We start from the raw sequence: 25,395 nt of genomic DNA on the forward strand, positions 1-25,395 counted from the left end.
CTATATACAGGTGACCTTCTGCCTGTCATCTTGCTATGGTCTTTGTAGCCATCCTGGGAGGCGGGGCTGGTGGTGGCCATGCAGGCTCCCATGGCAGTGAGGACCACCAGGTACTCTGCCAGCAGAGGTATAGGCGAGGCCCCCCGTGGCTCTGGCACTCAGGGTGGATATTGGGGCCACTGGTAGAAGCTTTACAGAACCTGTTGAATGCAGTCAGGGTCTTGGCACTGTGATTTCCCCTACTTTCCAATGAGAGGAAAACCAAACCCAGTTTTAATTCCCTAAAGGAAGAAAAGTTTGTACCTTAATCTGCTTTCCCCTAGCATCACTCTTCGTTTGGAATCTTAATTCACTTCAGGGAGTTGTTTTTTTAGATCATCCTGTCTACGGGGATATCAGGGACGAGCTCACTTGTTTATTGCCAGCTGCAGGAACACTGGGTGACTTTATTTTGCCAGGTTGGGATGCTGGATGGCTTAATAATTGGAGTAAAGCTAAACTGAAGCTGCTTTGCGTAGGTATTGTTGCCTGTTGATGAGTCTGAGTCCGGCTGCATTTCCTCTGGATGATCCCGTGAGCTTTGCTTTATTCCATGGTTACAAATGACTCCCCCAAACCTGTCTGAACCATTGCTCCAAAAGATTCAGGATCTGTGGAAGAATTCTTTCAGTTCTTACTAACTAGCCGTGTGGCCTTGGGCTAATTACTTACTCTCTCTGGTCAGCAGTTGTATCTAAAACTTGCGGGTGTTGGGCTACTGGCCCTTTCAGATCGAACACGCAAAGATTTTCACCCACACAGCCTTTGCGTCCAACACACGGGTCCTTCTTAAGATCCTCCTTTGCCTCTTTCTTAGATTGGATCCATGGCATTACTTTTGTTTACAAAAGATGCATATTTCCACATAAGCAATTTACCAGGAAATCCAATCAATCATGTAATGACCATGCCTTAAATATTTATTTAAAGTTCTTCCTCAGCCTGGTGTATCTAGACCTCAGATACTTAGGGTATTTATTTCTTCTTGAGTGAACTTCGATAATACGTATCTTTCTTGGGATCCATCCATTTCATTAAGTTGTCTTATTTATTGGCTCAAAATTATTCATCATATTCCTTTATTATTATTTTACATGAGCAGCCCCAGTGTTTTCCAAATGTGTCACTTCTCCTGAATATGAATGAAAACTATGTATATTTTTGTAACATTTCCTCTTAAATTGTTTTACTCGCTTGCTATTTAATTATACGTTGTACGTGGAGGTTGTCTTACCAAGAAGTCAAAATCGTTTAAAAACCACTTTCTAAAGAATCCACAAGCTTTTTGCCTCCTCTGTCCTTACAATAATGGCAGGGTTTTTTTTATTTTATTGTTTTTTGTTTTTTTCCACACCGCACAGCATGTGAGGTCTTAGTTCCCCGACCAGGGATTGAACCTGAGCCCTTGGCAGTGAAAGTGCAGAGTCCTAACCACTGGACTGCCAGGGAAGTCCCAGTAATGGATAGTGGAGCTCTGTGCCTGCCCCTCAGATAAGCATCTGATAATGAGGGGTGAGAGTCTGCAGGGAGGCACTAGCAGATGGTGCAAATATTCCAAGTGTCTTTACATCAATCTAAGATCCGTCCAACCAAAGCACAGAGATGTAGAAATGAATGAGAAGTGCTCATCTCTCTAGAACAAAGATGATGGAGGAGTTTGCTTTTAGAATGATTTCTGCAGCCTCACCTATAGGGATGGAGTGTGGTAAAGCTCTGTCTAGCCCAATGTTTGAATGTTGTTGTGACACAGTCCCGTGGAGATCAGTAGGCTGGTGAAGGCCTTGGGGTGCGATAATCAGACAGAAGAAAGAAAATAGGAAGCCTTGCAGGCATCAAGTCAGCTGGAGACAGGTTCCAAGGTGGGATGTACTTTAGTGCTCCCTTTCCAAATAAACACACCCCCTTGAGCCTCCCTGAACAGTACTGAGAAAGGCAAAACTCAGCCCAAATCAAGGCTATTATGAATCTCTGATCTGCAACAGACAATTGGGATTAAAAATCCAGATCATAGGAAACCACAGCCCGGCCTGGGAGCCGTGCCCTCTTGGAATTTTACTGAGTGAGTGGTGACACCCCAGGGATGCGATCGTGGGTGAGTTGGCAACTGTTGGGAGGAAACATTAAACCCAGGGGTCAGACCGAAAGAAAAGCTGTCCCCAGGGGAAGCCTCAGTCAAAGCAAACCGGTATCGGATGTCACAAAGGAGGACAACGTGAGGGACAACAGTGGCACACAGGGCAGCAAGCAAAAAGAGGAGCATGAAGGCTTCGTGTGACGGAATAATCAGAAGGTGGGAGAAGGGTTCATCTGGAGGACCAGCAGTTGGAGAGAAGGTTATTGTCGTGGTCACTGGCATGTCCGAAGCCTCACCAGCCTGGGGGCAAACGAGGCCATGTTAATATTAATGCCCAGCGTGGAGTCCCAGCGGCCCTGCCTGCTCTCACAGGACCTCAGCCTGAGTCCTTGGAGTCCCCTGGGGAGGACGTCACCTGTGCTCAGGTGCAGCGTGGCTCCTCTTCTTCCTCCTGTCATGATGTCACTCCTCACTTCCCCTGGCCTTGCTGTCCCCTGGCTGCCAATGTGTCCCCAGGGCACCGCCTTGCCCCCTCCTGCTGTGCTGGGGAGGCAGGGGGCTGGTTCTCTGCTTACTCTGTTGTACCTCCGCATTTGGGTCCCAGTGCCTCACACAGGCTTTCAAAACACATCTCCCTCAGCGTCCATCCTTAACCCTGTGCTCCAAGGCTTGGAGGGCAGGGCATAGATGCCAAGCTGTCCCCTCTTTTGTCATTGCCCCTCGGCCTGATCTCCTCCCAGGTGTCCGTGATACCTGGGCACAGAACATCTCCTTTGCCCCCTTCGCCCACTCCCTTCCTGCCCATTTGGCAACTGGTGCAAATAGGTCCTGGCCCTGGGCCACTGGCTGCCTTGGATCCCAGTTTGGATTTGGTTGGGTCACACTGCCATGCTCTCGGGGTTAATCAAATGGATACGTACTAGTCCAAGGACATTCTGATCCCTCCTGTTGTGTTCTGTATATTTTGGTTCCACTAACCGGTTTGATGAAGTAAGAGACAGTCCAAAGCAGTGCTCCTCAAACTTCAGTGTGCATCGGATCATCTGGGGATCTGTTAAAATGCAGAATCTGCTTCTGTAGGTCTGGAGTGGGGTCTGAAATTCCGCATTTCTAATGATCTCCCAGGGGATACAGATGCTGCTGGTCTACTCTGGGTAGTCAAATCCTTCATCACTCCCTCCCCCGTTTCTCTTTGCCGTACTTGAAAGAAAACCGTTTGGCAAGGAAATCATGAGTGGATTTTGTGTTCCACTGCACAGGTGATGTCCTGTTTTGACTACCTATCACACATCACTTATTCACATTATGAAAATAAAGAAACTGTTTGTTATAACACTACTTTAGGGAATCGTTTATGGGCCGCTTTCAAAATGCTAATGGTTGACCAGCATTCCTGGAAGGATACCTGGAACTTCTCTCTATAGCTTAGCTCTGTAGCTTTGCTTCTCAAAGTGTGGTCCTTGGGCCAGCAGCACTGTATCACATGGGACCGTGTTAGAGCTGCAGAATCTCAGCCCCACCCTCGACCTGGACTGACTGAACTGGGACCTGCACTTTAACACGGTCCCCAGTGGTGTGCGTGCACATTAGCATTTTAGAAGCCCTGCCCTGTAGAACACGGTATATCGGAAATGGGAGGTGCTGGCTTTGCCACTTTCGCAGGATGCTCAAAGGAGGCAGGTGAGTGACAACAGGGAAAAGTTCATACTTCGGTCGTCAGTCTTTTTTGTCTTGGTGTGACCTGGGACGTCTGGGGAGAGAGGAGAATACCTTCTGGCTTGCATGGAGCATGAAGATTCTTCAGATAAAATAAAACTAGCAGAGGAGGAAGTGCAAACTGTGATGTGATTATGAGATGGGTAGCGTATGCAGGACCAGATCAGGGTGAGCAGAAAACTGAGGGAGGGAGGATGAGAACTATTGAGGGTGGTCAGAGATTAGCTTTGAAAACGAGGAACAACATGTAAGCTGGTTCACTTTAGAATCCCCTTGTAAACAACAGAGGCATGCATAAAATGCATCACAATTTCGAGGTAGCTGGGACAGTAAAGGTCATCGTTAAATCAGCGAGTAGCTTAGAAAAAATGTATCAGGCATCTGTTGTAACAAGGACTGGCAAACATCCCGCACCGAGAAACCATAGAGGGCTCTCGTGCCAACATGCTGAGAGGCACTTGGGGAATTGGCATGGGAAGGTCAGCAGATAAAAAGCAACCCAAAACTGGGGCACTTCTGAGATGAGAACTGGAAAACGTCTTTTTAATTACTCTGTTTCTGATGGCTTGGTTGATGTCCTGCTGGTAATAAAGAAGATTAGGTAGCGATGACATTAATTAGAGTGTCATCAGTGATGACAGACAATAAATAGCATGGCATTTCATTTTATTACCTTACCCTTGTTAATTTCCCCAGTTTTGATCAATACAGCCATTGGCCAGGCCTCCCGCTTACGAAACAGTAGCATTCTCAAGGCTTAGTAAAAGGCTGCGTTCCAATTTTTTATTCGTTTAGGAAATCCTCCTTGGGATGTTTGCATAATCAAATGTAAGTTCGCAAATGTTTCTCCTGCCTCAGATTTGCATATGAGCAAAATGAGTTTGTTCCCAAACAGAGCCCTGGAAAAAGCCCAGGACAAATGATTACTCAGTGAAAAGGAAAATGATTTCAGCCAGTTCCACTCCATCTCCCACAGAAGAATGGAGGTGAATCGTCTCTTAGCACTGCCTACTGAGGCCATAAGTCTGGTGACACCATTAAGGAATGAAAGGTTGATAAAAGGGGAAGTATTTCAAGTGGAGCTTCCCTGCTAGGAAGGGGGATTACATGTCATTAGATGCATTACATTGACTTTTATTTTCCAGGCATTTTTGTGTTGTTGCATTGCATATTACCAGATGTTTTAAAACACCAATTTCCATTTCTTTTAATACTCAGGATTAGTAAATGCTTAAAGAGTGATTATGTATTATTTATATCCTATAGCAATTTGGGTGTGATTCTCCCATTTCTTTTTCTAGCATGTTATTATAGGAGCCAAGGCAAGAATTCCAAAGTGGATGCTGACCTTGGACGTAGTTTTTCTTTGTGGTGTAATTAGGCATATGGGTTATGGTTAAAAAATGACTAGGAAGGGACTTCGCTGGTGGAGCAGTGGTTAAGACTCCATGCCCCCAATGCAGGGGGCCTGAGTTCGATCCCTGGTCAGGGAACTAGATCCCACATGGCATGCCGCAACCAAGAGTTTGCATGCCACAACTAAGGAGCCTGAGTGTCGCAACTAAGGAGCCCGCCTGCTGCAACTAAGACCTGGCGCAAGCAAATAAATAAAATAAATAAATAAATAAATAATTTTAAAAAAATGACTAGGAAAAGGTATACTCCCTTTGTTCTGATGAAAGAAGATACGGAAAAGATTCATTTTAGCAGTATATTTTCATTACTTTGTCTTGACCCTAAACTTGATGATTAGCAGCCTGAACAGAGGAATAATAAATGATTAGAAAAGAAACTGGGTTCATGTGATTTCCAGTCATTTTCGTAGCCTTTTCAGTGGAAAAACATAGAGGTGACCGTTGTGAAACTGGGTTATGTTAATTCATCTGAATTGTGCTATCAGATAGGAGGCACAGTCGCTAGGAGCCAAACCCATTAGAGGTAATAACAGCAAAATGCTTATGTAGTAACTGAGCTTATTGGCTCACAACAGTCAGGTAATTCTAGGATCAGTGAACGTGAAGTTTCTCTCCCCACAGGAGCCGTATGCTTAGATCTGCCCAAGTGTTTCTCTTAATATCCTGTCCCTACTGGTTTTCTATTTCAGTCACTAGATAAATGACAAATTCACCCTGCTGAGTCACATTTAGCATCGTGTCCTCTTTGCCCTTGACATATACGTGGATTTGGGGGAAACCCAAGGTTACAAGAGGTTGGAGAGGGAGAGGGAAGAAAATAAACACAGTCTGAGTGCCCACTCTATGCTAAGCAGCAGGCAGGGGTGAGGTACCAAGTTTAGCCCATGTAGAAACTGAGGCTCAGAAAGATCACATAATGTTCCCAAGGTCACACAGCTACTTAGAGCCTGGTAGGACCAGGATTTAAATTAGAGCTTCTGACCCCACGTTCACATTCTTTGTGCAACTCTAAAATGAAGCTTTCACAAAATTCTGAAGAAATACACTGCTCTTCCCTACCTGTATTAGTTGTTCTTGACACATGCTACCTTGGCACATTTACTGGTAGTCAGTGGATGTCTGTGATTGTGTTTTCTGTCAACGTTACTTGTTTCATCTAGTTAAGATCTGCTGTGGGATGTCTACCAATGTGGAAACGAATGACACTCAATTATTTACAAGGAGAGCCAGAAGCCTGAGACATGATATATGTGCTCATGTTAGGACTGAAAACGGGTTTCCCAAATCTCATGTACTAGGACAGAGGAAGAGAGTTTGCATAATCCACAGTCTCTGCCTTTGGAGAGCCTGAGTTTAGTTGAGAATACTTACACCTTTGAAGATAAAGTAACAGTGAGCTGAGGTGTGCAGGAGGAAGGGTCTCAAGCATTCATGTGAAATGTTTAATGAATGAACAGAGCGTCAGACGAGGGAGCTCTGACTGTGAACTTGTGAAGTCAGGGAGGGTTTGGTGGTGGATACGGGTCTTAGGTCTTACATGATGGTGAGGCTTGGATGGGTGGGAGAGTGACAGTGGAGTCGGGCTGGGATGGGTGAGGGGCCGCTGGATGAGGGAGCGCCTTCCACGTCAAGGGTTTGGCCCTCAAAGATGTTAATAAGGAGCCACCATAGGCTCTTGAGCAGAGGAGTGGCTTCGTGAAAGTTCTGCTGCATGCATGCGCTTGATGGGTGCTGGGGAAAAACCCTGTAGACATTTGTATTGGGGGCGTTTGAGGCAAAAGCAGCAGTATTGTCAAGTTGAGTCAATTTACGTTGCTGTAGGAAATTAACCAAAGAATGATGCTACAAGAGCACTTTTTTTCTGTACCCTTTCCTGGAAGCTGCTGGCTAGTGGCTGAGGACTGGGAATTAGGATGTTTAATTTTTACTATCTATACCTCAAGTAACTATTTATTGTTGGTGTAGGGACACAGGAGGAGTTATTATCCTAGATCATGTTAGGTTGAGCCATATGAAATTTCCATTTTGGGGTAATTGGTAGAACTACTGGTAATTTCATATGGTTCCACTTAATCGATTTTGTAAGTTGTTGTTGGAGACGAGTGGACACAGGTTATCTGGGTAGGTCCTGGGATAGCACTGCTTACAGTCAGCCCCAAAGGCCTTGAGGGTGCTGTTTTCCCTGGGAGATGGGACTGTTCCTGGAGACTGAGCCCAGGGCCCCAGGGACGTGCCAGGCTCTTCCTATCCCTAATATTTGCTCTCCCTGCCTATGGACCAGGCATTCAGAATCTGCTGATTTTTTTTCTAAAGGAGAAAAATTTGCTCTGGACCAAGAACTTTAAAGGAGGAAGGAGGGCTTGTGGAATAGAGGATAAAAATAGTTGCATCTTGGGACTTCCCTGGTGGTTCAGGGATTAAGACTCTGCACTTCCACTGTAGGGGGTGCGGTTGGATCCCTGGTCGCAGAACAAAGATCCCGCAGGCCCCGCGGTGTGGCCATAATAATAATAATAATAATAATAATTGCATCTTGAGGTTGTGTTTTCCCAGGACTCCCCAGTAGCACGATGCAGACAGAACCAGAAGTGCCAATCCTGTAGCTCCTAATTATGTTGGGAAGGAGAGGGACCGAGTTCTCACTCTGGCCCCAGATTACAGAGGCTTTAAGTGAGTTTGAGAACGCCTGGGCGTTGGGCTGGGCATGCGTGATGGCGGTGATACAGGCTGAGCTGCGCTGTCTTCACATCCTTTGTGTCTGCGCCCCGGGATGGGGCCACTCCTGTGGAGCCTCTCCTGGATTCAGGGGTGGAGTGTGCCCACAGTGCTCTCCTAACCGCCGGAAATCAGGACAGCTTCTGAGCTAGGGTCTGCAGAAACTGGCTGGGCACAAGCATCCCAGAACGTGCCCACCCCTCCCCCCCCCCACTGCCCTCAGACTCTGGGTACCACAGGGCCTAGTCATCTGTCATTACACTCAAACTGCGCAGGTTCACTATTTGGGACCCTGAGGTCTCATCACGACTTGCCTCTTTTGTCCTAAGTCACCACTCAACATGCGACCCACAGTGTCTGTCCTGTTCCAAGAGTACTGGTGTGTGTCTCCTGACATCCCATCTTGGACCTCCTCTGGGCCCCTCCTGAGCCCCCTTCCATGCTAAACTCTCCTGCATCCCTAGGGTATTCACAGAATGTTCCTTTGTCCTCCTGGTTCTCCCCTGAACCTTCCCTGGAATAGAGAATTCTTTTCCCTTTCCTTAGCCTGACAAATATGTATTGAGGGTCCCACTCCGTGAGAAGCACACTAAGGAAAACAAATGAGAAGACTTAGTGCCTTTGCACACGTGCATCTGAAGGTTACCTTCCTTGGCATCCTTCCTGTTTCCTGAGGAAACATGAACTAGTGTGACTGCTGGAGACCTCTCTTCTCCTCTCTCAGCATCAACCCTCTCAGCCAAAAATGGAGGCAGATCAGAGAGACTATGAGAAGAAAGGAACGACAGATGTACATAAATAAATAGTTTAACTGTAAACATGACTGGTAAGCTCATAAATCCTGTGGGAAGATCAGTACCGGCCACCACTTGTCATCTAATCTGACACCTGTGTCTAGATGGAAATCATCTCAGAACAGATTGTATGTTATAATTAAAAACCAAAAAACATTCTGTGTCAATATGCTGGGCCAAATTGCCCATGCTGGCACAACTGGACTTTCTGCTACAATTCAAATGCACTTAAAAATTATCATTTTGGGGGAGACCTTCAAGATGGTGGAGGAGTAAGACATGGAGATCACATTCCTCCCCACAAATACATCAGAAATACATCTACATGTGGAACAACTCCTACAGAACACCTACTGAACACTGGCAGAAGACCTCAGATTTCCCAAAAGGCAAGAAACTCCCCACGTACCTGGGTAGGGCAAAAGAAAAAAGAAAAAACAGAGACAAAAGAATAGGGACGGGACCTGCATCTCAGGGAGGGAGCTATGAAAGAGGAAAAGTTTCCACGCTAGGAAGCCCCTTCACTGGCGGAGATGGGGGCTTGCCAGGGGGAAGCTTCGGAGCCACGGAGGAGAGCGCAGCAACAGGGGTGCAGAGGGCAAAGTGGAGAGATTCCTGCACAGAGGATCGGTGCCGAGCTGCACTCACCAGCCCGAGAGGCTTGTCTGCTCACCCACTGGGACGGGCGGGGGCTGGGAGCTGAGGCTCGGGCCTCGGAGGTCAGATCCCAGGGAGAAGACTGGGGTTGGCTGCGTGAACACAGGCTGAAAGGGGCTAGTGCACCACAGCCAGCCAGGAGGGATTCCGGGAAGAAGTCTGGAACTGCCGAAGAGGCAAGAGACTTTTTCTTGCCTCTTTGTTTCGCGGTGCACGAGGAGAGGGGATTCAGAGAGCCGCTTAAAGAAGCTCCAGAGATGGGTGCGAGCTGTGGCTACCAGCGCGTACTCCAGAGACGGGGCATGAAACGCTAAGGCTGCTGCTGCAGCCACCAAGAAACCTGTGTGCAAGCACAGGTCACCATCCACACCTCCCCTCCCGGGAACCTGTGCAGCCCGCCACTGCCACGGTCCTGTGATCCAGGGACAACTTCCTGGAGAGAACACATGGCGCATCTCAGGCTGTTGCAACGTCATGCTGGCTTGTGCCGCAGCAGGTTCGCCCCGCATTCCGCACCCCTCCCTCCCCCCGGCCTGAGAGAGCCAGAGCCCCCTAATCAGCTGCTGCTTTAACCCCGTCCTGTCTGAGCAAAGAACAGATGCCCTCAGGTGACCTACATGCAGGGGCGGGGCCAAATCCAAAGCTGAACCCCAGGAGCTGTGCGAACAAAGAAGAGAAAGGGAAATCTCTCCCAGCAGCCTCAGGAGCAGCGGATTAAATCTCCACAGTCAACTTGATGTACCTTGCATCTCTGGAATACCTGAATAGACAACGAATCATCCCAAAATTGAGGCAGTGGACTTTGAGAGCAACTGTAGACTTGGGGTTTGCTTTCTGCATCTAATTTGTTTTTGGTTTTATGTTTAACTTAGTTTGGTATTTAGAGTTATTGTTCTAGGGTCTGTCTGTCCGTTTTTTGTTTTTGTTTTTGTTTTTTAGTATAGTTTTTAGTGCTGGTTATCATTGGTGGATTTATTTTTTTGTTTGGTTGCTCTCTTCTTTTTATTCTTTTTTTAATTTTTAATAATTTTAAAATTATTTTTTATTTTAATTATTTTATTTTTTTCTTTCTTTCTTTTTCTTCTCCTTTTTCTTCTGAGCCATGTGGCTGACAGGGTCTTGGTGCTCCAGCGAGGTGTCAGGCCTGTGCTGCTGAGGTGGGTGAGCCGAGTTCAGGACATTGGTCCACCAGAGACCTCCCGGCTCCATGTAATATCAAACGGCAGAAGCTCTCCCAGAGATCTCCATCTCAGCACTAAGACCCAGTTCCACTCAACGACCAGCAAGCTACAGTGCTGGACACCCTATGCCATACAACTAGCAAGACAGGAACACAACCCCACCCATTAGCAGAGAGGCTGCCTAAAATCATAATAAGGTCACAGACACCCCAAAATACACCAGCAGACACTGTCCTGCCCACCAGAAAGACAAGATCCAGCCTCATCCACCAGAACGCTGGTGGAGGCACCAGTCCCCTCCACCAGGAGGCCTACAGAAGCCACTGAACCAACCTTACCCACTGGGGGCAGACACCAAAAACAATGGGAACTACCAACATGCAGCCTGTGAAAAGGAGACCCCAAACACAGTAGGTTAAGCAAAATGAGAAGACAGAGAAACACACAGCACATGAAGGAGCAAGGTAAAAACCCACCAGACCAAATAAATGAAGAGGAAATAGGCAGTCTACCTGAAAAAGAATTCAGAGTAATGATAGTAAAGATGATCCAAAATCTCGGAAATAGAATGGAGAAAATACAAGAAACGTTTAACAAGGACCTAGAAGAACTAAACAGCAAACAAACAATGATGAACGACACAATAAATGAAATTTAAAATTCTCTAGAAGGAATTAATAGCAGAATAACTGAGGCAGAAGAATGCATAAGTGATCTGGAAGATAAAATAGTGGAAATAACTACCGCAGAGCAGAATAAAGAAAAAAGAATGAAAAGAATTGAGGACAGTCTCAGAGACCTCTGGGACAACATTAAACGCACCAACATTAGAATTATTGGGGTCCCAGAAGAAGAGGAGAAAAAGAAAGGGACTGAGAAAATATTTGAGAGATTATAGTTGAAAACTTCCCTAATATGGGAAAGGAAATAGTCAATCAAGTCCAAGAAGCGCAGAGAGTCCCATACAGGATAAATCCAAGGAGAAATATGCCAAGACACATATTAATCAAACTATCAAAAATTAAATACAAAGAAAAAATATTAAAAGCAGCAAGGGGAAAACAACAAATAACATACAAGGGAATCCCCATAAGTTTAACAGCTGATCTTTCAGCAGAAACACTGCAAGCCAGAAGGGTGTGGCAGCACATATTTAAAGTGATGAAAGGGGAAAACCTACAACCAAGATTACTCTACCCAGCAAGGATCTCATTCAGATTCGACAGAGAAATTAAAACCTTTACAGAAAAGCAAAAGCTAAGAGAATTCAGCACCACCAAACCAGCTCTACAACAAATGGAAAAGGAATTTCTCTAGGCAGGAAACACAAGAGAAGGAAATGACCTACAATAACAAACCCAAAACAATTAAGAAAATGGTAATAGGAACATACATATCGATAACTACCTTAAATGTAAATGGATTAAATGCTCCCACCAAAAGACATAGACTGGCTGAATGGATACAAAAACAAGACCTGTATATATGCTGTTTACAAGAGACCCACTTCGGACCTAGGGACACATACAGACTGAAAGTGAGGGGATGGAAAAAGATATTCCATGCAAATGGAAATCAAAAGAAAGCTGTAGTAGCAATTCTCATATCAGACAAAATAGACTTTATTTTTTTTTTTTTTAATTTATTTATTTATTATTTATTTATTTATGGCTGTGTTGGTCTTCGTTTCTGTGCGAGGGCTTTCTCTAGTTGCGGCAAGTGGGGGCCACTCTTCATCGCGGTGCGCGGGCCTCTCATTATCGCGGCCTCTCTTGTTGCGGAGCACAGGCTCCAGATGCACAGGCTCAGCAATTGTGGCTCACGGGCCCAGTTGCTCCGCGGCATGAGGGATCCTCCCAGACCAGGGCTCGAACCCGTGTCCCCTGCATTGGCAGGCAGATTCTCAACCACTGCGCCACCAGGGAAGCCCCAAAATAGACTTTAAAATAAAGACTATTACAAGAGACAGAGAAGGACACTACATAATGATCAAGGGATCAATCCAAGAAGAAGATATAACAATTGTAAATATTTATGCACCCAACATAGGAGCACCTCAATACACAAGGCAAATGCTAACAGCCATAAAAAGGGAGATTGACAGTAACACAATCATAGTAGGGGTGGGGTGCTAAAGATCATCCAAAATGAAAATAAATAAGGAAACACAAGCTTTAAATGATACATTAAACAAGATGGACTTAATTGATATTTATAGGGCATTCCATTCAAAAACAACAGAATACACTTTCTTCTCAAGTGCTCATGGAACATTCTCTGGATAGATCATATCTTGGGTCACAAATCAAGTCTTGGTAAATTTAAGAAAATTGAAATTGTATCAAGTATCTTTTCTGACCACAATGCTATGAGACTAGATATCAATTACAGGAAAAAAATCTGTAAAAAATATGAACACATGGAGGCTAAACAATACACTACTAAATAACCAAGAGGTCACTGAAGAAATCAAAGAGGAAATCAAAAAATATCTAGAAACAAATGACAGTGAAAACACGACAACCCAAAACCTATAGGATGCAGCAAAAGCAGTTCTAAGAGGGAAGTTTATAGCAATACAATCCTACCTCAAGCAACAAGAAACATCTCAAATAAACGACCTAACCTTACACCTGAAGCAATTAGAGAAAGAAGAACAAAAAAACCCCAAAGTTAGCAGAAGGAAAGAAATCATAAAGATCAGTTCAGAAATAAATGAAAAAGAAATGAACAAAGCAATAGCAAAGATCAATAAAAGTAAAAGCTGGTTCTTTGAGAAGATAAACAAAATTGATAAACCATTAGCCAGACTCATTAGGAAAAAAAGAGAGAAGACTCAAATCAACAGAATTAGGAATGAAAAAGGAGAAGTAACAACTGACACTGCAGAAATACAAAGGATCATGAGAGACTACTACAAGCAACTCTATGCCCATAAAATGGACAACCTGGAAGAAATGGACAAATTCTTAGAAAAGCACAACTTTCCGAGACTGAACCAGGAAGAAATAGAAAATATAAACAGACCAATCACAAGCACTGAAATTGAGACTGTGATTAAAAATCTTCCAACAAACAAAAGCCCAGGACCAGATGGCTTCACAGGTGAATTCTGTCAAACATTTAAAGAAGAGCTAACACCTATCCTTCTCAAACTCTTCCAAAATATAGCAGAGGGAGGAACACTCCCAAACTCATTCTACGAAGCCAACATCACCCTGATACCAAAACCAGACAAAGATGTCACAAAGAAAGAAAACAACAGGCCAATATCACTGATGAACGTAGTTGCAAAAATCCTCAACAAAATACTAGCAAACAGAATCCAACAGCACAGTAAAAGGATCATACACCATGATCAAGTGGGGTTTATCCCAGGAATGCAAAGATTCTTCAATATACACAAATCAATCAACGTGATACACCATATTAAAAAATTGAAGGAGAAAAACCATATGATCATCACAATAGATACCGAAAAAGCTTTCAACAAAATTCAACACCCGTTTATGATAAAAACTCTCCAGAAAGTAGGCATAAAGGGAACTTACCTCAACATAATAAAGGCCACATATGACAAACCCACAGCTAACATCGTTCTCAATGGTGAAAAACTGAAACCATTTCCTCTAACCTCAGGAACAAGACAAGGTTGTCCACTCTCACCACTGTTATTCAACATAGTTTTGGAAGTTTTAGCCACAGCAATCAGAGAAGAGAAAGAAATAAAAGGAATCCAAATCGGAAAAGAAGTAAAGCTGTCATTGTTTGCAGATAACATGATACTCTACATAGAGAATCCTAAAGATGCTACCAGCAAACTACTAGAGCTAATCAAAGAATCTGGGAAAGTAGCAGGATACAAAATTAATGCACAGAAATCTCTTGCATTCCTATACACTAATGATGAAAAATCTGAAAGAGAAATTAAGGAAACACTCCCATTTACCATTGCAACAAAAAGAATAAAATACCTAGGAATAAACCTACCTAGGGAGACAAAAGACCTGTATGCAGAAAACTATAAGACCCTGATGAAAGAAATTAAAGATGATACAAACAGATGGAGAGATATGCCATGTTCTTGGACTGGAAGAATCAACATTGTGAAAATGACTATACTACCCAAAGCAATCTACAGATTCAATGCAATCCCTATCAAACTACCAATGGCATTTTTTACAGAAGTAGAACAAAAAATTGCACAATTTGTTTGGAAACACAAAAGACCCTGAATAGCCAAAGCAATCTTGAGAAAGAAAAATGGGGCTGGAGTAATCAGGCTCCTGGAATTCAGACTATACTATAAAGCTACATTAATCAAGACAGTATGGTACTGGCACAAAAACAGAAATATACATCAATGGAACAGGATAGAAAGCCCAGAGGTAAACCCACGCACATAAGGTCACCTTATCTTTGATAAAGGAGGCAAGAATATACAATGGAGAAAAGACAGCCTCTTCAATAAGTGGTGCTCGGTAAACTGGAGAGCTACATGTAAAAGAATGAAATTAGAACACTCCCTAATACCATACAGAAAAATAAACTCAAAATGGATTAAAGACCTACATGTAAGGCCAGACACTATAAAACTCTTAGAGGAAAACATAGGCAGAACACTCTATGACATAAATCACAGCAAGATACTTTTTGACCCACCTCCTAGAGTAATGGAAATAAAAACAAAGATAAAGAAATGGGACCTAATGAAACTTAAAAGCTTTTGCACAGGAAAGGAAACCATAAACAAGACGAAAAGACAACCCTCAGAATGGGAGAAAATATTTGCAAATGAAGCAACTGATAAAGGATTAATCTCCAAAATTTACAAGTAGCTCATGCAGCTCAATATGAAAAAAACAAACAACCCAATCCAAAAATGGGCAGAAGACCTAAATAGACTTTTCTCCAAAGAAGATATACAGATTGCCAATAAACACATGAAAGTATGCTCAACATCACTAATCGTTAGAGAAATGCAAATCAAAACTACAATGACATATCACCTCACACCAATCAGAATGGCCATCATCAAAAAATCTACAAGCAATAAATGCTGGAGAGGGTGTGGAGAAAAGGGAACCCTCTTGTACTGTTCCTGGGAACATAAATTGATACAACCACTATGGAGAACAGTATGGAGATTCCTTAAGAAAACGAAAAATAGAATTACCATATGACCCAGCAATCCCACTACTGGGCATATACCCTGAGAAAACCATAATTCAAAAAGAATCATGTATCCCAATGTTCATTGCAGCTCTATTTACAATGGCCAGGACATGGAAGCAACCTAAATGTCCATCGACAAATGAATGGATAAAGAAGATGTGGCACATATATACAATGGAATACTACTCAGCCATAAAAAGAAACGAAATTGAGTTATTTGTAGTGAGGTGGATGGACCTAGAGTCTGTCATACAGAGTGAAGTAAGTCAGAAAGAGAAAAACAAATACTGTATGCTACCGTATACATATATATGGAATCTAAAAAAAATAAATTGGTTTTGAAGAACCTAGGGGCAGGACAGGAACAAAGATGCAGACGTAGAGAATGGACTTGAGCAAACGGGGAGGGGGAAGGGTAAGCTGGGACGAAGTGAGACAGTGGCATGGACATACATACACTACCATATGTAAAATAGATAGCTAGTGGGAAGCAGCTGCATCGCACAAGGAGATCAGCTCGGTGCTTTGTGACCACCTAGAGGGGTGGGATAGGGAGGGTGGAAGGGAGACGCAAGAGGGAGGAGATATGGGGATATATGTATATGTATAGCTGATTCACTTTGTTATAAAGCAGAAACTAACACACCATTGTAAAGCAGTTATACTCCAGTAAAGATGTTAAAAAAAATTATCATTTTTAACTTCTTTTTAAAGGAAGCATAAATGGCAGATTGCTGCACGTAGGATATGACATACGGATCCTGTGGGGCAACTTTAATAATTAACCACTCTCATGGTTTAACTGAATTCCACATTCTGTCATTTTCCTGTTTCCTTTCCTGACCTGGACAAAACAGAAAATTGAACCACTTTTGTCTCAAGTGTAGTCACAGCTTGGAGCTGTCGCAGGTTTGGTTCCTGAGCACTGCAATAAAGCGAATATCCCAATAAAGCGAGTTACACAAATTTTTTGATTTTGCAGTGCATATAAAAGTTTTGTTTCCACTCTACCATAGTCTATTAAGTATGCAATAGCATTATGTCATAAAAAACAATGTACAGATGGACCTAGAGAGTGTCGTACAGAGTTAAGTAAGTCAGAAAGAGAAAAACAAGTATCATATATTAACACATATATGTGGAATCTAGAAAAATGGTATAGATGATCTTATTTGCAAAGCAGAAATAGAGACACAGACGTAGAGAACAAATGTATGGATACCAAGGGGGAAAGGGGGTGGGGTGGGAGGAATTGGGAGATTGGGATTGACACCTATACACTATTGATACTATGTATAAAATAGACAACTAATGAAAACTCTACTTAATGCACTGTGGTGACCTAAATGGGAAGGAAATCCATAAAAGTGGGGATATATGTGTAAGTATAGCTGATTCATTTTGCTGTACAGTAGAAACTAACACAACATTGTAAAGCAACTATACTCCAATAAAAATTAATTTAAAAAAAGAAAGTATAAATTGGGAAAAAAGACAATGTATATACATTAATATAAAAATACCTTGTTGGTAAAAAATGCTAACCATCATCTGAGCCTTCAGTGAGTCATAGGAGTAACATCTAAGATCCCTGATCACAGATCACCATCACAAATATAACAATAATGACCAAATTTGAAATATTGTGAGAGTTACCAAAATGTGACATAGAGACACGAAGGGAGCAAATGCTATTTGGAAAAATAGCCGATAGACTTGCTTGACCCAGGGTTGCCACAAACCTTCAGCGGATAAAAAATGCAATATCTTCAAAGCATAATAAAGTGAAACACAATAAAATGAGGTAAGGCTGGGTACATTTGACCAGGAAATACAGAGTCTTGTTTTATTCATTTATTCAGTTTATCAGGAAACACCATGAGAATGAGCACATTCTCATTATTAATATGATTTTGGTTTCTTTCTTTCCTTTTTTTAATACCAAGAGGAAAAACCATTTGGAGAAGACCACCTTGTCATGTTGGCCCATGAGTTCCTTTGCTACCAAAATGAAATGATCATACAAAAGAGATATTACGATCATAAGGACAGGGGACTTCCCTGGTGGTCCAGTGGTTAAGACTCCGTGCTTCCAATGCAGGGGGCGCGGGTTTGATCCCTGGTTGAGGAACTAGGATCCGACATGCCGTGCAGCAAAAAATTTGACATAAAGTAATTGCAAAAAAAAAAAGGGAAATAAATTTGAACTGTAGGAATAAAATCTATATTTAAAAAAAATCATAAGGACAATATTAATAACTGGCTATCACTGTGCCCTTTCTGTGTGTCAAGCACTCATTCAGGTGAATCGTAATCATTTTCTCATTTACTCTTCCCAAAAATCCTGGGAGGAAGATGTTATCATTCTCACTTCAGAGATGAAAAAAAAAACCAGAACGTGGGTAATTTGTCCAAGTTCACGCAAAGAATTAGTGGCCATGCCAGGATTCAAATCCAGATCTGTCTCAAATTCTGCAATCATAACCTCTTCACATCTTGCCTCACCCTGAGTGGGTTGAAAGTCAAGCTGAGAAAACTGTTCTTGGCAAAGAAGTGGGTAAGATTTGGATTCTTTAGTGGTGAGGGGGAACCTGGAAAGGAATAGATACGTATATGTGTGTGTGCCTGGGTCACTTTACTGTATACCTGAAACTAACACAACATTGTGGATTAACTATACTTTAATTTTTTTTAAATGGAAAAAATAAAAATAAAGGCTTATTGACTTAGCAGGGAAAAAAAAAAAGATTTGGGTTTTTTAAAGTTCCAGAAAGTTCTGACCTCTTGTTGGTATTTCCTGGGCAGCAAACGCTGAACCTTTTATCTCAGTTGTAGATTCTTGAAGCTCAGCTTACTTTAGGGTAGCGGGAGTTGCATTCAGGGTTAGGCCTTGCCTGGAAGGGGCCCCCAAGGCATGGTCCGTCCTGCTCCCCGTAAGACCTGAGGAGCCACCTCAGGCCCAGTGCCGACTCCATTCTGCACTCCTGGTCTCTCTTGGAGGAGACCGGGGACTAGACCTAACCGGCAAAGGCTCCACTGTTTCAAGCAGATCCTCAACAAGCACACTTCTAACTTGTAACAGCATCAGTCATTTTTAGTAAAGGTTTGGTGAAGGTCAGAAGGCTCTTTGAACCCCTTGGATTAATACTGTTTTGTCCTTTTTCCCCTGCAGGACATCGAGGTCTCTGTGAACATTCTCTAAAATGTTTAAGCTCGAGAATCACGGAGCGGAAGCTGCAGGGCACGTGGCTGCCTGCTGGCCGAGGGAGCCTGGAGAAACCATTCCTGGGGCCTCGAGGCTCCATGGTGCCCACGTTCAGCCCCCAGGGTGGCCTTCACCCTGTCCACGCTGACAGCAACCTGCTGAAGCCCAGGGTCGTGACCGTGGTCAAGCTGGGTGGGCACCCCCTCCGCAAGATCACGCTGCTCCTCAACAGACGGTCGGTGCAGACCTTCGAGCAGCTCTTGGCCGACGTCTCAGAGGCCCTGGGCTTTCCCAGATGGAAGAGTGACCGCGTGCGGAAGCTGTTTAGCCTCAAGGGCAGGGAAATCAGGAGTGTGTCTGATTTCTTCAGGGAAGGAGATGCTTTCATAGCTGTGGGCAAAGAGCCACTGACGCTGAAGAACATCCAGGTGGCTATAGAGGAACTGTACCCCAGCAAAGCCCGGGCCCTGACCTTGACCCAGCACAGCCGGCTCCCCTCTCCAAGGCTGAGAAGCAGGCTTTATAGCAAGGCTCTGAAAGGGGGTCACCACTGTGGGGAGACCGAGACCACCAAGAGCTCCGGTGAGGCTGCCAGGTCCCAGGCTGCCATCAGACATCAGGGCAGGACCCCCGTGGAGGACACGGTGAGGGCCCAGAAAAAGTGGGTGAGGGGCAAGTGGGAGCCTGAACCCAGCAGCAAGGTGCCCAGGGATGCCACCCTGGAGAGGCATGCTAGCGGAGAGAAGCACCTGGGGGTGGAGATTGAAAAGACGTCGGGGGAAATAATCAGGTGTGAGAAGTGTAAGCGGGAAAGAGAGCTCCAGCAGAGCCTGCAGAGGGAGCGGCTCTCTCTGGGCACCAGCGAGCTGGACCTGGGCAGGTGCCCCGGCTATGACGTAGAGAGGTTGGTGAGGACCAGGAGCTGCAGGAGGTCCCCAGAGGAGAAGCCCCAGGGTGGGGAGGAAGGTTGTAAGGAGGGCACCCGGAGCAGTCCCGGGCACCCGCCTCAGGAGCCGAGGAGACCCAGCAAAAGCACCGACAAGAAAGAGGACCGGGACCCAGGAGGCCAGGAAGGTCATTGCCCAGCAGCAGCCAAGGCCAAGAGGGACGTCGTCGGGGAAGCCCAGCCCATAAGAGAGGAGAAAGACAGCAGGACCGTAGGCAGGAGCAAGCAGGGAGGCTGGCTCCGGAGGCAGCATCCTGCCGACCTCGACCCAGAGAAGCTCCCCAGGACCAGAGGGGATGAGCAGGAGGCGGAAAAGGGGAAAAAGCCGGGTGCGTCCGGAGGGAGGAGGATGGTTTCCCGAGATGAGCCGCCGGCCAGGGTAGAAAAGGAGCCCAAGACGAGGCCGGAGGAGAGCAAGGCGGAGCGGCCGGGCGGCAGGAGGCGGCGGCCCCCGGGCATCCTGGCGGCCGACGTGCGCAAGCAGTATGAGCCGGGCCGCGTGATCGGGGACGGGAACTTCGCGGTGGTGAAGGAGTGCAGGCACCGCGGCACCCAGCAGGCCTACGCCATGAAGATCATAGACAAGTCCAAACTCAAGGGGAAGGAGGACATGGTCGACAGCGAGATCCTGATCATCCAGAGCCTCTCTCACCCCAACATCGTGAAACTGCATCAAGTGTACGAAACGGACACGGAGATCTACCTGATCATGGAGTACGTGCAGGGAGGGGACCTTTTCGATGCCATTATAGAAAGTGTGAAGTTCCCGGAGCGCGATGCTGCCCTCATGCTCATGGACTTGTGCAAGGCGCTCGTGCACATGCACGACAAGAGCATCGTCCACCGGGACCTCAAGCCGGAAAACCTGCTGGTAAGCCCCGCCCTGCCTGCGGTGGAAGAGGGAGGTCATAAAACATGGGATACAGGAAGTAGGAACGGGCTTCTACTCTGGTACCCTTGTGCGCTAGAGCATTACCTTTATGGCCTTTTTTTTTTTTTTTTTAACATACTCGTTTCAGTATTTAAAACTTTGGTTGTAGTTCATAAATTGCAGAGATAAATGGGTTTTGATTAAATTATTGAGAAAGAAGTCTTCCAATTTAAACAAAATAGAAACTGTTTCCTCAAGCCTGGGAGAAAAATATTTTCACCTTGACAGTCATCAGGTGGACTTCATTTCTTGGGCGTTTGCACATCCTCTGCCCTAGGTGCTAGGGGTGTCTGCTGGTAGCAGCTCCCCCTGCAGGCTTTGAGCCCACCCTCCCACCAAAAGTCCCCCTGGCCCTTTTGCAGAAGAGGTCTTGCCGCAGGAGTTCGAAAGGCTCAGTACTGGGAATTCCCAGTCGGTCCAGTGGTTAGGACTCCAAGCTTCCACTGCAGCGGGCCTGGGTTGGGTTCGATCCCTGGCCGGAGAACTAAGATCCCGAAAGCCTCTAGCATCAGTCCTTTCATCTCTCTGGGCCTTTGTTTCCTCACTTATAAAAGAGAAATAGTAATAGTACCTGTCTTAGAAGGTTGAGGGAGGATTGAGCACGGCAAAGGGAAAAGCAGCCTGAGACTACCAGGAGCTGGCCTGGCACACACAGCTCAGCTGTTCTGTTTTTGGATGTAAACAATCTCCCAAAGCACCAACATCAAATAAGGACACTCTAGGACCATGATGGATCCAGACAAAAGCAAGACCTCTTCATCATCATGTTCAAATCCAGATAAGAACAAGATTGTCCAGACCACAAATGGGGCTACATTTTCCCTTTTGGGTGACTATGATTCACTGCCCCACCTTCCTCCCACCTTCTAGATAAGAATTACCAAGATGCCCAATCATAGAATTACCCTCACTTCCTGACAGTATCCAGTTCAGAGCAAAATCCTGCTTTCATGCACCCTCTCCCAAATCACCTAACACAACCCAGCTCTTACAACAAGTTCATTGAACACCCTCTCGCTTAGATGCCTGGATCCCCAAGATGTTGGGGATCTCCCTTGTTGCAATGAGTCAGTGAACCCAGTGTGTTCCTGAATTTCAAGTGTGTTGCTGGTGGGCTTTGTTAGGACAGTGCACTTCACATGTTCACTCTCTGGCCCCTTCGTCCCACTTTCTTCTTTGTAGCCCCGATCACCGCCTGATGCGTTCCATATTTATTCTTCTATTTTCTTTTTCCTCCTCCTGGAAAGTTCTATGAGAGCAGGAACCTTGTTTTATTCAGACTGTACCTTGAAAACTACATCAGTTCTGTCACATAGTGGAGATTCAATAAATATCAGTTGGATGAAAGAATGAATACAGACCCCAGCATGCTGCCTGGCAAGTAGCAAGCATTCCATCAGTGGCAGCTACTCTCATTATTATTATGTTAGGAATGAGTCTGATATTAAGGTGGACATCATGAGGAAGAATCCAAAGCCAGATTGCTGCACATGAAGCCATAGTAAATGGAGACAGTGATCTTCATGAGCCACAGTTTTTTTTTTGGTGGGGAGAGCGGTGGAGGGGAAAGGAGTTAACCTGTTTCCTTTAATTTCATGGCTGTAGAGCCAGCCTGGAAACATCATCCCAGTACATTCATCTGCCTGTAAGCTGCTCCCACAAGCAGAATGAAACGCTGAGTGAGTTGAGCTAATTATCTGGTGAAGTGAGGTCTACATTGACCCCTAAATCAAGCAGCCTTGTTTTTGTCCAGATTCAGAGAATTGCAGATCATTGACTGGTTGCCTGAATGGTCTGAATTACCAGGGAATAAATCTCCCTTTGAAGAATTTCATTTTTGTTTTTTGGTTTTTCTTGGCCGCACTGCATGGCTTGCAGGATCTTAGTTCCCCGACCAGGGATTAGACCCAGGCCCACGGCAGTGAAGGTGCCGAGTCCTAAGCACTGGACCACCAGGGAATTCCCTAAGAATTCCATTTTTAAATCATATTTAAAAAAAATTTTTTTTAATTTATTTATTTTATTTTTGGCTGTGTTGGGTCTTCGTTGCTGTGTGCAGGCTTTTCTCTAGTTGCGGCGAGTGGGGGCTACTCTTTGTTGTGGTGCACGGGCTTCTCATTGTGGTGGCTTCTCTTGCTGTGGAGCATGGGCTCTAGGCATGCAGGCTTCAGTAGTTGTGGCACTCAGGCCCAGTAGTTGTAGCTCACGGGCTCTAGAGTGCAGGCTCGGTAGTTGTGGAGCATGGGCTTAGTTGCTCTGTGGCATGTGGGATCTTCTCGGACCAGGGCTCGAACCCTTATCCCCTGCATTGGCAGGTGGATTCTTAGCCACTGTGCCACCAGGGAGGCATGAGCTAAGTGTCCTCATCCTTCTTTCACTTGCTTTTTGTTTCTGTCTTTTGGGTCTGAGCCCAAGTTTTCCCCATGTGTGATATGCCGGACCCTGTTTACAATGGCACTTTGGAATCGTGACAGAGCGGTGTTCTTTATGGATCCTCTGATGTTTTCACCAAATTGTGTAAGCAGGAGGAATTCTGACTAGAGGCCTGGGTGGGTCCCATGAGCAGCACATTTTGGGCCTGTGCTTTTTTTTTTTTTTTTTTAATTCACGTTCTTTTATTTATTTATTTATTTATTTATTTATGACTGTGTTGAGTCTTCGTTTCTGTGCGAGGGCTTTCTCTAGTTGCGGCAAGTGGGGACCACTCTTCATCGCGGTGCGCGGGCCTCTCACCATCGCGGCCTCTCTTGTTGTGGAGCACAGGCTCCAGATGCGCAGGCTCAGTAATTGTGGCTCACGGGCCCAGTGGCTCCGTGGCATGTGGGATCTTCCCAGACCAGGGCTCGAACCCGTGTCCCCTGCATTGGCAGGCAGATTCTCAACCACTGCGCCACCAGGGAAGCCCTGGGCCTGTGCTTAATAAAGCATCAGAACAGTGATACACGTTCTCGAGGATGTGGAGTGAGATCCTTTACCCTATAGGATTGTCTTCTTTTGGGGACAGTCATCTGAGCTCGCATTTTCTCCACAGGGTCTTGGAACCAATCTGTCGAGCTGGCCCATCTCTTGGGCAATAGAGACTCTCACTTGTGTTAAGGGACTGACTTGTCAGCAATTTTTAAAATGGAGAAAGTCAGCACTTGCAGATGGCATGGAGAGATTTGCTTCAGGAAATGAAAAATTGCAAGGAATACATTTAGTGTGGACAAGCTAGCTGCCTATGAGAAGTCATTTGGTGATACCTTCATGGATTTAAATGTCAGTTCATATGTGTTTTAGTGCCCTTAAAGGCAGTGAAGTGTGTGTGTGTGTGTGTGTGTGTCCTGAGAGAGAGGAAAAACTGCAGCGGAGCTATAATTTTTCAGTCTAATACATGAATTGTTTATTGGTGTTAATTGTAATTGATATTTCGACCCTTTTTTTCTGATTTTAAAGAAAACCCACTTTTTTTTATTGTATCTTTTTTTTACATCTTTATTGGAGTTTAATTGCTTTACAATGTTGTGTTAGTTTCTGCTTTATAACGAAGTGATTCAGCTATATCTATACATATATCCACATATCCCCTCCCTCTTGCGTCTCCCTCCCACCCTCCCTATCCCACCCCTCTAGGTGGTCACAAAGCACCAAGCAAGAAAGCCCACTTTTTGTTTTTTTAAATAAAAAACTTTCTTTCGTGGTGGTAAGTCTCCTTCAGAAGCTGCAAAAAGCTACAGATCTGAGCCATCTTTGGTGGCATAGGGTAACATCTTTTCTGTCTTGTGGATAATCTGTCAGCTGGTGTTTTTCAGAATGAGTGGGCCTGTCACATTTCTAAATCGGGTCTGTCCTTTTTCCAGATGAGTAAAGTTGAATATATTGTTATGTCAGACTTTAAATGCTACCTAACATCAGTTCTTTGTGGTTTTTCAGGCAAAGATCTGGGGAGTGTTGGATTTGACAATAGACTCATTGTCTGAGTTTAGAAAGGTGTCATCTCTAAACCTGCTGTTAGGATAATTATGTTGCAAACTTGGCTGGTCTTCTGAGAGTTAATATTAGTAAATATCACCATGGTGACTACTGTCCATCAATTAATGTTCTTTAGTTGACTTTAATTTAGTGTTCTGCTCTTGTGCTGACTTTTGTATTATCAAAGTAATTGTTTCTTCCTTTAATGGATGGCTACTGCATGTATCAATACTTCGCTAAACTTAGGAGACTGATGATGTTAGAACTAACTTTTGATTACGTGGCTGATTGTGGCTGCTTTTAGAGACTTCCAGAATGTGCTAGGAGCTCTTAATGGATCTAGCAAGCTTACCATGTTGTTTTCACCAGCAGAAATATTTATATCTGATAATTGGGCCCTAGAGTAAAATTTTAGGCCTGTATTACTGAGCTTATCTATTTCTAGTGATCACATTTCCTGATAAGATGCTAGTGCCCCTCTTCCTTTAGGGCTATTTAGACTCCTGAAATCTTGCAAAAAAAGTTTTAATTATGAGAATTTCCAGCTTGAAGAAATATCAGTGTTAATTGCTTCTTCTGCCAGCATGTGCTCCCTT

General features: G+C 44.6%; 1 protein-coding gene across 1 annotated transcript in view; it reads left to right on the top strand.

The window, feature by feature from the left end:
* DCLK3 (doublecortin like kinase 3) overlaps positions 1 to 25,395 on the top strand; it is a 49,781-nt gene that overhangs the window by 13,967 nt on the left and 10,419 nt on the right. The window contains exon 2 of the mRNA XM_082412808.1: positions 18,939 to 20,788. Coding sequence (XP_082268934.1) covers positions 18,939 to 20,788 — 1,850 coding nt within the window. The remainder of the gene's footprint in view (positions 1 to 18,938; positions 20,789 to 25,395) is intronic.

This window comes from Balaenoptera physalus, assembly GCF_965194825.1.
Source record: "Balaenoptera physalus genome assembly, chromosome: 11".
NCBI lineage: Eukaryota > Metazoa > Chordata > Mammalia > Artiodactyla > Balaenopteridae > Balaenoptera > Balaenoptera physalus.